Here is a 12,849-nt window from a genome sequence, read left to right as displayed (position 1 = left end):
TCATTTTTCTTTGGAATGTGTACAAATATGGATCGCTTCCAGTCAGATACCAGGTGGATGTCTTCCAAATTTCTTGGCGTGAACTAGTGAGCGCTTCATCAGCATTTTGAACATTCCAATCGACATGCCATCAATTTCCTGGTTTTGCCATTGCCTTCAGTTCAGCGTGCACTTCTTCCCTCATCACATTGGTTCATGATCATATACTATCCCTTGAGTTGGCTGAATGCCGACTAGTTCTTTTGGACACAGTAACTCTATTCTTTCCATCTTCTTTTGATGCTTCCCATATCATTTAATATTTTGCCCATAGAATCTTTTAATATTGTAATTGGAAGTTTGCATTTTTTTTCTTCAGTTCTTTCAGCTTGGTATATGCTGGATGTGTTTTCTAACTCCAGGTGTTTGCACATCTTATTATAAAACTTTACTCCGTCTTCTTGACTGCCCTTTGAAATTTTCTGTTCAACTCTATTAGTCATTTCTCCCATTTGCTTCAGTTACTCTGTGACCAAGGGCAGGTTTCAGAGTCTTTTCTGAGATTTATTTTGATCCTTTATTTCTTTCTTACCTTTTAATGACCTTTTGCTTTCTTCAAGTATGATGTTCTTGATGTCATAACATAGCGTGTCAAGCCTTCTGTCACTAATGTTCAATGAGTCAAATCTGTTCTTAAGATGTTTTTGAAATCCAGGTGGAATATACTCAAGGCTGCTTAAAATCACCTCATGCTAAGGGGAAATCCGCTCTTTTCAGAAGAAGTGAACAAGGTTAACAATTATTTGCTCTGATTCAAAATCTAATAAGAGTCTAACATGAGTCACACTTGTGCTTCCTCCGATCCAACTGAACTGGTAATGCAGCAGCAAGTCATCAATGTGATTTTAATGAGAAATTCCCCTAAAAAGAAAAATCCGTGTTTTCCAAAATGCAATAAAGACTTTGCCAAAACAAACAAAGAAAAAAAGACTTTGCCTAAACTGAAGAAACAGCACAACCAATCACTCATCCATGGCAAATCAGCTCAGTTGCAACAGATACAGGTTTACTCCAAGCTTGGAAACTGCACCAAGGAAAAGAGACATTGACGGGAGGTGACATTAATATTAAACAAGATTTCCCCAATGTAAAGGCAGGTCACTAAGAACAACTCTGTGTGTCACAAGGGAGATCAGGAATGAACATCCCTAAAATATGGCTGATGGGTGTCTCACCCGGGGTTCACACTCTTTGCTATTGAATCAATTCTGACTCATAGATCCCTCATAGGACTGCCTGTGGGTTTCCTAGACTGTAACTTTTTATGCCTCATCTTTCTCCCATAAAGCTGTTTGTGGTTTCAAACTTCTTACTTTTTGGTGATAATTCATAGCCCACAAGGAAATCTAATAATGAATGTTTTTAATTAGTCACTGGCCATGCAGTGACTACATGTCAGGAGAGGGTCGAACCATCAGGACACAGTCGGCACCCTGTAACTGTGAGATTCAAGTGGATATGCCTTCTAGTGGCAAGTTATTTCTTTGAGAAGCAGTCAGGATTACACTGTGCCTCCGCTACATTCTCTCAGAACAAGCTTGTTCACTGACTCGTTCTCGGAGACTTTGGAGCACCTATTTACTGCCTGAAAAGCTCAAACACTCCCAGGAACGTTACTCTATCTATATGTGGTATGACCCAGATGGAACTTTGGGGTCAAAAGAGAGAGCAGCTTTCAACGAAATTAGAGACATAGTTTCTCTTTAGGGTCCTAGGGACTTCCTCTCCCAGCCACCATTCCTATAAGGCCTTGCTCCAAGCAGCATCTACATTTTGAAGAGGTAGGATATTCCTGCTCTGAGCAGCCTAAGAATCTTAGGACTTCATTTCTATTCAGAGTGAGCTAAAGAGGGCTCATGGTATTCCATCTCTTAGAGGTCTCAGCATTTTTATAGGAGATTCTAGATGATAAAAGATCTTCAGTACCAAGAGGAATAAATTCCAAAGGAACTTCAGGCACTATGCAGGAAGAAAAAAAAAAAAAAGGAAAGGTATTTTATAGTCCTTAGTGCACACCTCTGATTTACACCATACGGGTATTCTTTTATTTCCAAGTAAGCCTGCATCATGCTATAAGGGTTAGCTATAGCTAAGATAGATGTACTTTTCAGTCAATATTTTCTTGTAGTGAAAACAGGGAATGCTAAAAATACATTTAGGCGTGTACCCAAAAGACTTCCAAAAGATACGTTTCTTTATCATATTTAAATTACTTGCCAATAAAAATCTTGGGGGGGGGGGCACAAGTTTCTTAACTTTAAAAGTCTTGTGACTCTTCCCTTTGGCCCTGCTTGTTTAAAAGTAATATGCAATATTACTTAGCATATGAGAAAAAGTTCCCCTCCATGCATGCCTTGTTATTCATTCCATAAATATCAAGTACCATTCTAAGTTCTGGGACCATATCAATAGTCAAAACTGCCAACATTGTGGGAAAAGAGAAAATAAGCCAGTGTACAAATAAATAGGATAACAGTGGCAGGTTCTGTGAAGGAAAAAAAAAAACAGGGAGATGAGATGGATAATTACAAAAGTGAAGGATGAAGGGATGCTTTAGAAAAAGTAGTCAGAGAAGGCCTGAGGATGTGACATTACCACTTAGACCTGAATGATGACAATTAGACACACAAACAGTGAGAAATTCCAAGCATCTTAGGCAGAGGGATCTGAGAAATCGTAATACCAAGATACTGAAGTAGGAAGGAGCTGGTGTGGGGGCTGAGTATTAAGATGACTACTGCATAGTGAGATTCATGTAATGAGGCTAGTAAGGAAGCAGACAGTAGGTTAGGCATGACTTGTAGGTCAAGTTGGGAGTCTGAATATTGTTCGAAGAACAATGTGCAGCCATTGGGGCATTTTACACAGAGGAATGACATAATTTGAAATTTGATTTTACATCTTAAAATTTTCTCCCTGGCTGTTGTGCAGAAAATATTTTGGAAAATGAAGACAAAAGAACAATTTAGAGGCTACGTAGTATTCTTGGGTTTGACTAAAATGATGATAGCGATGGTAAGAAATGGCGATGTTTTAGAGGTAGTAAAAATAGGACTTGCTAATGGATTGGATAATGGAGGTGGGGAAACAGAATTAGCAACAGCAATTACCCTAGATGTACAGCTTGAATAATGCTAATACAGTGATCCCTCAGTTGTCTTAGGGCTCTAAGTTTGAAATTTCCAACACTCCAACAACAAAGTTTGAAAAATAATCCGCTCTGTGTTCATAACTTTGCTCTATAGTCAAACCAAAATTCTAAATTGAAAAAACCTGTCCAGGCCGAGAGTGAGTCATGTAGTGCATCTTGCCACGTTTCAGTGTAAGCACCACTTAATACATATAGGACCCATGTTAGTTTGTTAAAGCATTCCTCATTGTGCTTTTTTGTGTGCTTTATTTGCATGAAATATTGATACCCACAGTAAAGCTAAGAGGAAAACTGTGAGAACCACAATCGTGTTAAAGAAAGAAACCATTGCAAAATTTGAATCAGGTCAACCCCATGTCTGATTTGCCGACTGAGTGTAACATGGCTAAACTGATGTTATCAACATTTTTGAAAAAACAAAATGAACCCAGACTAGTGAAAAGGTTAAAAAGTTACTGTTAAAAAAATAAAGCCCAGGTGGAAGAAGCACACCAGCCTGTGTGACCATGAGGTGGCGACAGGATAAGGGAGCAGGCATCAAAAGACCCAAAACAAACAAGTATATCAATGCAAATGATGGGGGTCAGAGTGGAGACCCAAATCCCTCACAGATAATTGGACATCCCCTCACAGAAGAATCACAAGGAAAAAACGATACAGCCAGGCTGCAGCACAGCACCGTGGGCACACACAACATTCCTCTAGTTCTTGAATGCTTCCCCAACCCCCGACGCCCCCCCTCCACTATCATGACCCCAGTTCTACATTTCAAATCGGTTAGGAGCATGTACACTGGTACAGATAAGAGCTCTTGACACATGGAATCCAGGACAGATAAAATCCACAGGAACAGCAATGCGAATAGCACTGTGAGGTTAGGGGGAAGGTAGGGGAAGGGGGAGAAATGGAAACTACAATGACGCACAATGCCCCCCCCCCCACCACCACCAAGAGGATGAACAACAATAATGTGCATGAAGGGAGGCAGAGGGCATTGTAAAATATGAAAATAATAATTTAACAGGGGTCCATGAGGTGGGAGGGGGAAGGGAGGGGAAAAAAGGAACTGATACCAAGGGCTCAAACAGAAAATATTTTGAAAATTATGAAGGCAACACATGTACAAATGTAGTTGACAAAATTGATTTATGGATTGTGATGAGCAATAAGAGCCCCCAATAAAATGATTTACTTATAATAAAATAACTAGTAGAAAGGAGCACCAGAAAGAAAAAAAAATTACTGCTAATTTGAAGAAATTAGAAAACTCAATGGTGATAATGTCTCTGAGACAATGATATGCAAGAAAGCTAAAAACCTCCACAGTGATTTAAAGTCCTGGGGAAATGAATTTGTAAGTATGATTTGTGGGCCTCCAAATGAATTATTTGGTTTTCCATTATACCTTAGGGGGAAATATGTTCGGGTCTTGAACTGTTTGGTGTTTGAATACAAATTTGGAATGAATTGGGTTCCACAAAAAGGCATCATTGTACTGAAATGGGGCAGGTGGGGGGGGGGGGCGGGGGAGACGACTGATGATTAAGCTTGGTTTTTGTTTCAAGGGGTAGTGAAGTGTCGAGATATATTATAAATATTTTAAGTTTGACATCCAAGTAAAGAAGTCAGGAAGGTAAATATAAGAGTTTGATATTCAAGAAGAGACTACAGATTCAATAGAACTTCAGGAATAGTTCATACAAATGTGATCATTGATATTAGAAGAAATCACCTAGAAAAAAGGTTGCTGTAAAATAGACAGGGAAGGAAGAACAATGAGAAAAGAAGGGAAAGAAGAGAGGTGAAAAAGAGTCTAGGGATAAATTTCATATTCCAACATTGGAAGATGGATAGAATTTTTAAAAGGAAAGGTTTACAAAGTAGGAGGCCAAACAAGAGAATAGTGCCACTGATGCCAAGAGAGAATGTGCTAGGGCAGGAAGGGTAGGTCCAGGGACCACACTGCTGTTTTGTGGCACAGTAAGATGAGGACAGAGAAGTAGCCGATGGAGCTGACAGCATAAAGATCACTGACACCCTTGGAAATTGCAGTTCTATCATGGAAGGGACAGAAATGAAGTTGAAGTGGGTTGAAGACTGTGGGAAGTGAGACTCTGTAGACCATGAACATGAAGCACTTTTGTTCAAAGATATTGCGACCAGGAATGCCAAGCCAGTTCTGACTAATAGCAACAGTCTGTACAACAGAATGAAACCCTGCATGGTCCTATGCCAACCTCACAATTGTTCTTATGTTTGAGTCCATTGTCGCAGCCCCTGCACCAATCCATCTTGTCGAGGGCTTTTCTCTTTTTTGCTGCCCCTCCATTTTACCAAACATGAAGTCCTTCTCCAGGGGCTGGTCTGTCCTGACAACCTGTCCAAGTTATGTGACACGAAGTCTCCTCCTTTCCTCTAAGAAGCATTTTGTCTGTACTTCTTCCGAGACAGCCCCATTTGTTCTTGTGGCTGTCCGTGGTACTTTCAATATTCTCACCAGCACCATAATTCAAATGCATGGATTCCTCTTTGGTCTTCCTTATTCCATGTCCCACTGTCACATGCATTTGAAGGGAAAGAACACACCAAGGCTTGAGTCAGGCACACCTTAGTCCTCAAAGTAACACCTTTGCTTTTGAAGAACTGACTCCGTGGGTTTCTGAGGCTGGAACTCTGAGGGAGTAGAAAGAGCCTTGTCTTTCTTCCAGGGAGGAGCTGGTGTTTTCAAACTGGGCTCTTCAACTGGGTATGGAAATACCATTGACCCAGCAACCCCATGGCTTGGTATCTAGCCTCAAGAAGTAAGATCCACAACACAAATAGATATATGCACACCCATGTTCATTGCAGCACTATTCACAATAGCAAAAAAAAAGATGGGAGCAACCAAAATGCTCATCAATGGAGGAATGGAGAAATAAACTTGGGTACATACATACGATGGAATTACTAAGCGATGTTAAAGAATAGCGAAGACTTTGTGAAACGCCTCATAACATGTATGTGCCTGGAGGTTACATTATACTGAGTGAAATCAAACACAAAGGACAAATATTGTATGAGACATCATACAATATGTTTATGTTTTAAAAAAAATCAAAAAAATATTTTCACATTAAAAAACAGGCTCTGAAAATAAAAATAAAAAACAGACCCTGATGGTTACCATGGGTTGAAAGGGAGGGGCAGAAAGAAAACGTCATGGGCTGAAGGGGCAACCCGGTTAACTTAGGTGAAGAAAACAACAGCTAACAACATGGAGATGGGGCCTGGGTGTGGCTGACAGAAACAGGGCAAGACAATGAATGTAAAGCTGATGGCTTTCTCTGTACACCGTCACCTAATTCACAATAAAAAGTTTTTTAAAAGAATTTTGCTAGGAAGGAGAGCAGAAAGGCAGGGCAGTCTCATACAGAAATGCAACAAGGTAAAGAGAGATTATTTTTGTTCATGGAAACGATCAAAGCATATTTGAATGGCTGATGAAATTGGTCCAGGAAACAGGAGGAACTGATAGTGTATCAGTGAGGTGGGGTCCAATTTCCCAAGGGTTGAATTACCTTTAAAAATGTATTTAAAAGGTTTAACAGATAAAATTCATAATTTTTGAGAATATTCATACTGTATAATGCATATTATCTTACAATGAAAATGAAGATATCAGACACTGAATGTTGTATTTTTTATTTCATAAAAGGTATCAAATTCTGATTCAGAGATTCTGAGTGTTGATAGATAAATAGAAAAATATATCTTAAGAGACTGACACAAGCACATTAGGTCAAATTTCTAAGAACTATACCAGAATCATTTGAATTACAATTCTTCTTATTAATGTTTCTTCAGGCAATTCTTTCGCTAGAGTAAAACTCGGAGATTACCATTATTATGGCTATGGGACCAAGAAAGACTATCATACAGCAGCCACCCATTACAGCATCGCAGCTGATAAATACCACAGCGCACAAGCCATGTTCAATCTGGCCTACATGTATGAAAACGGTTTAGGTGTCAAAAAGGTAATTAAATTGGTAATAATAGAAACCTAGTAATGACAGCTGCTCTGAAAGGAAAATCTGTAAATGATTTGGGATTCATTGATGTCCATAATAATAATAATAATAATAATCCACACAAGGGAATACTTTTGCATAGTCAATGAAATACCAAAAATCAAACCGACTGCCATAAAATTGATACCAACATACAAAATAAGAAACAGCTGCAAACATCTACTAATAATTGGAACTCAGAAGGTACCAGGGATGAATCTAAGAAAATTGGAAATCATCAAAAATGAAATGGAATGCATAAATATCAATATCCTAAGCTGAAATGGACTGGTATTGGCCATTTTAAATCTGGAAGTCATATGATTTACTAGGCTAGGAATGACAGATTCAAGAGGAATGGGGTCATCATCATCAAAAAAAGATATTTCAAGATCTACCTTGAAGTCAAACATTGCATGTAATAGGATAATATCTATCTGCATACAAGAAAACCCAATCAATACAACTATTATTCAAAATTGTGCACCAGCCACCAAAGCTAGAGATGAAGAAATTGAAGGTAGTTACCAACATCAACGGTCTGAAATTGATCAGGCTTGTAATCAAGACACATTGGTAATTATTGGGCATTGGAATGCACAGTTGGAAACAAAGAGGAAAGAATGGCACTTGAAAATACATAATCTTCTATTTTTGTGGATTAATGTATTTACAAATGTGCACCGCTATGTTTATACCTCTATCCATTGCTCTGTTTCCTTTTACCTTCCTCCTGCCCCACTGCCACTTTCCCCTAATTTCTGCGTCTTAGTACCTCCTCTTAGCTAGTTTGCTGTTGCTCCTACACGCCCCCGCCCCTTATTATTGACTCCAACACCCCAGTTGTTCCCCTGTCCATTGGGCAACCTGCTCACCGCCCCCTTCCCCCACCACCCTCACCTCCCAGGTCTCCCCGGGACCATTGGTCCCTCTGCTCTCGCCTCGGGCATGCCTCTCGTGCCTATCCTATATTGGTAGGTACACCGACTATGACACAGTCCAAACTGATTTCTTAAAATGAAAATAGTAAATAAATAAGAAAAATTAAGAATTTAAAAAAAAGAGAGAGAAGAAATATACTAAAGTCCTGGGTCTGTTCGCTGGCCTTCAAGACTGTCCAGGAGCTGCCCCTCCCGGCCTGGAGAGTCCCGTTGGGGGATCCTCAGGGGCTTCGTTGCTCTGCCTTGCTCCACCTGCTGGTCTGGTATGCTACCTTCTTGGTTCGCTCCGTTTTGGGGGGGTTCACACTGCACGGCCTCCCCGTCATGTGACCCCAGAAATGTCTTCAATGGCAGTCTGCTCCAGTAAGGGGACAGGGTGACACGTTCTGTTGTCGGTTGACCAGTCCCCTCTGTGTCCCATTAGCTCCCCGCAGGGATGTCATCCTCCAGGCCTGGTGTGCCAGCGTGGGGTCTAGTCCAGCTCTCTCTTTCTCTTCCTCCCTCCAGGCCTGCCTCTGTGTGGGTGTGGCATGCTGGCCCCTCTCCCCAACCTGTAGGTTCAGTTCTGCCCTCGGCCACACCCGCTTCCCGGGAGGGGGTCAGTTTATCTCTGGTTGGGGCCAGCCAGGTAGCTCTCTCTTTTCATGCATTCTTCCACGTGATCACGCTGTCCTCCTGTTGGTGCATCATGGTAGGGTCTGCATGCCCACACGGATGCCGTGGCGACCAGACCAGTACTCTCCCCCGGGGTGGATTAGTGCCCTGCTCCCTCCATCATCATTTTACTTTCAACACCCCCCACCCTCTTGTCCCTCCCCCTCCCTCCTTTTCTCAGTTTTTGTGTTGGACCAACATGTACCTTCTTAGGTTTAGTCCAACCTCCTCCTGACTCCCTGTATCTCAACCCAAATGTTCTGATATAGGTGGCTTCTCTTCTATACCTACCATGCTGATTGCACTTACCTTAGGGGACTCATGCTGTACTTCTCCTTTTGTGATTGGATGACTTTGCTCAGCATAAATTCCTCCAACTCTTCCCATGAAAAGATGTATTTCATGTGCTCATCTGTGCTTTTTAATGATGTATGGATGTCCATTGTGAGTATGTGCCAGAGTTTATTGAGCCGCTCGTCTACCGATGGACATTTAGATTGTTTCCAATTCTTTGGGATTGTGAATTGCGCTGCAATAAACAATGGAGCACATACAACTGGTCGTGGGTTATTTCTTACCTCTTTTTGGGTAGATGCCCAGTAGAGGGATAGTTGGGTCATAAGGTAGCTCAATTTCCATCTTTTTAAAGTCTCGCCAGACCGCTTTCCATAGAGGCTGTACTTATCTACAAGATGACCAGTAATGTAGGAGAGTTCCTATCTCGCCACTTCCCCTCCAACATTTGTTGCTCTCTGATTTTCAGATTTGGGCTAGCCTCATAGGTGTTAGATGGTATCTAATGGTTGTTTTGATTTGCACTTCTCTGGTGACTAATGATCGGGAGGATTTTCTCATATGTTTATTGGGCATATGGGTCTCCTCCCTAGTGAAATTTCTTTTCAGTTCTTTTTCCCACTTCTTCAAAGGGTTAACTGTTTTCCTCTTTTTGCAGGAAAGAAGGTATTGGCCCATTACATATATTTATACGGCAATACACTGAGGTAGGGGATGGACTTTGGGTCTTTGCTCATACCCTCTCTCAATACAAGAACACTTTGTTCTAACCAATCAGCAGTCTGAGATGTTCATCCTCCCGACACAATCGCTGAAGGCAAAACAGGTGCATAAGCAAATGTGGTGAAGAAGGCTATTAAAAGATGTAGTGTCTGGGGTCTTAAAGGCTTGTAGTTACACAAGCCATCATTCAACAGTGAAGCAACAGTTCACATGGAAGAAGCTCACCACCAGTGCGATCATGAGGAGTCATAGGGACCGGGTAATAGGCATCAGCAGAAAAACATAGTGTTGAGAACGAGGGGGGCTGGAGCAGAGATCCAAAGCCCATCTGTAGACAGTGGAACAATCTCCCCACAGAGGGCCCACAGGGAAGGGATGAGTCATCAGGGTGCAGTAAAGCATCGATGAAACACACTATATTCCTCTGGTTCCTTGAGGCTTCCTCACCCCCCACTACCATAACCCCAGTGCTGCTTCTCAATTCAGACTAGACTGGAACATGTACACAAGTATAAAAAGGGATGAGAGCTCAGGACACACAGAATCTCGGAACAGGAGTGGGAATAGTGATACCAGAAGGGTAGGGGGAAGTGGGGGAGGGGAAGGGAGAAAGAGGGAACCAATCACAATGATAGACACATAATCATATACCACTATACAGGGGGAAGAACAACAGAAAACATGGGGGAAGGGAGACAGCGGTTGGTGAGATGAAAAAAATAACAATGTACAACCTATCGGGAGTTATGAGGGTGAGGGGAAGAGCTGATACCAAGGGCTCAATAGAAACCAAATGTCTAGAAAAGAATAAAGGCAACATATGTACAAACATGCCTGATTCAACTGATGTATGGATTGTGATAAGAGTTGTCCAAGCGCCCAATAAAATGATAAAAAACCAAATACATATGTATACATATATATAGTCTTAATGATAAAAGCTAAGCGGAGATCTCATGAAGGAATTTTGCACAACCCATGATTTTTCAACACAAATACTGTATCTTATTCAACAACACAAAAGGCAACTATACACACGGACTTCTACAGAGAGAATACACAGAAACCAAATTGACATTTGTGGGAAATGATGACGGAGAAGCCCAATATCATCAGATAAAATGAGGCCAGGGGCTAACTGTGGAACAAACCAAAAAGTGAAAGATCATTAAAAAGATAGGAAAGAAAGTAAGAATCAAAGTGGATATCAGAAGAGACTCTGAAGCTTGCTCTTAATCATAGAGTACCTGAGGCACATGGAAGAAATGATGAAAGAGTTGGGCAGAAAATTTCAAAGGGCAGTTCAAGAAGACTAAAGTATTATAAGGAAGTGTGCAAAGACTTAGAGTGAGGAAACCAGAAATAAAACCTATTCAGCATATATTAAACTGAAAGAATTGAAGAAAAAAATCAAAGCTTGAGTTACAATATTGAAAGAGTCTACTATTTACTGGACATTTCAGTTAGCATAAGAATTCAAGGGTGAATAGGTTGTCTAAGTCCTTGTTTTCAAAGACCTAGGGATGCATAATAAACTAATAAGCAAATAAATTATATAACCACGGGTATGAAATGTAATATGAAGAAATATAAGAACTTTTAATAATTATTACTGTTTGTATTATTTTATTTGTGGAAATGTAATATTAATAGAGTCGTCTTCTGACTTAGACCTAAGAGCTAGTTCAGAAATATCAAAGAAAGCTTTGTGAAGATTGTGTGAGTTTCCTTTGGCTGACATAACTGACTGCCACAAATGTAGTTGCTTAAAACAACACAGATTTATTATCTCATATTTTCTGTATTCTTCTTTCCCTAGGACATTCACTTGGCCAGGCGATTATATGACATAGCTGCTCAAACAAATCCAGATGCACACCTACCTGTCTTCTTTGCCATCATGAAACTGGAAACTGTGCATTTCCTCCAAGATATCCTGTTTTTGAATGTAAGTTTGTTTCAAGTAGGTCTCATATCTCTGAAAGCTTCTCAGGCAACTAAGGGAGAGAGGGAATAGTTTTCCTCTTACCTCCCCAATCCAGGGGCAATCATTTGAGAATGAGCATTCCTTTAATATGTAGAATTCAAAGCCTTATACTCACCATGTAGTGCATTTCATAGTACAACCAGTTAATGCATTCAGTAGATTTGCTTTTGAGCACCTACTGTGTTCAAAAAGAAACCTGGTGGGTCTGTTGTATAAGTATCGGACTGCTAAGTGCAAGATCAGCAGTTAAAACTCAACAGCAACTTTTTTAGAGAAAGATGGGTGTATCTGATCTCATAAAGATTTACAAAGCCTCAAAAACCCTATACAGCATCATTGAGAGTCAGAATGAACTCAGTAACAATTGGTTTGTTTTTGTGGTTTAAAGCCCTAAGAAAAGTGACATATGGTATATGCAATTATTGAAATATGGCAGTTAATAGACTGGTGGCTAGTGCTGACCGAATAGTACAATTCTCTTGTTTTCCTCACACACGCTTGGTGGTCAGAAGTGTGGCAAGTTCCCACCCTCGCCCACCGAGCAGCTGGTGAAACGGCACATTTTTGCAAACCATGCTCTGTGTGAAATCAGAGCTGGGGCCTTGTGGACTGGGTATTGGGTGCACTTCCTCAATGTTTAGAGCAGGGAAAGGAACATTTTTTTCTGCCAAGGGCAGATATTTATAATATCTCTTGAGACCATATAAAATTATCAATTTAAAATTTTGCCTGCTGTACTTGGTCAAATATTTAACTAACTGCCCCCCTACTGTGATGGCTGGAATTGCTTCTCTTGGGTAAGGCATGTGAGGTTAGGTGGTACTGATAATTTCGTGGGCTTTATACGACTCTTGGGCTGGATACTCCCACCACTGATCTAGAGATAGATGGGCTCTGCCTCACCAGACCAGTAAAACATGCAGAGGAGGGTCTCCAGTCTCGGGAACAATCAAGAACTTCTCCATAACCAGCCAGTCTGCCCCAGCCGCCCTGACTGCACCCACCATC

The 12,849-nt window shown here is 40.8% G+C and overlaps 1 protein-coding gene across 1 annotated transcript in view; it reads left to right on the top strand.

The window, feature by feature from the left end:
• Positions 1–12,849, top strand: part of SEL1L2 (SEL1L2 adaptor subunit of ERAD E3 ligase) — a 151,745-nt gene that overhangs the window by 132,232 nt on the left and 6,664 nt on the right. The window contains exons 17-18 of the mRNA XM_045295171.1: positions 7,037–7,209; positions 11,674–11,802. Coding sequence (XP_045151106.1) covers positions 7,037–7,209; positions 11,674–11,802 — 302 coding nt within the window. The remainder of the gene's footprint in view (positions 1–7,036; positions 7,210–11,673; positions 11,803–12,849) is intronic.

This window comes from Echinops telfairi, unplaced genomic scaffold (assembly GCF_000313985.2).
Source record: "Echinops telfairi isolate 266 unplaced genomic scaffold, ASM31398v2 ScPeMD7_5592;HRSCAF=6446, whole genome shotgun sequence".
Taxonomy (NCBI): Eukaryota; Metazoa; Chordata; class Mammalia; order Afrosoricida; family Tenrecidae; genus Echinops; species Echinops telfairi.
The sequence above is the reverse complement of the archived record's forward strand: the minus strand, read 5'-3'. Positions and strand labels throughout refer to the sequence as shown.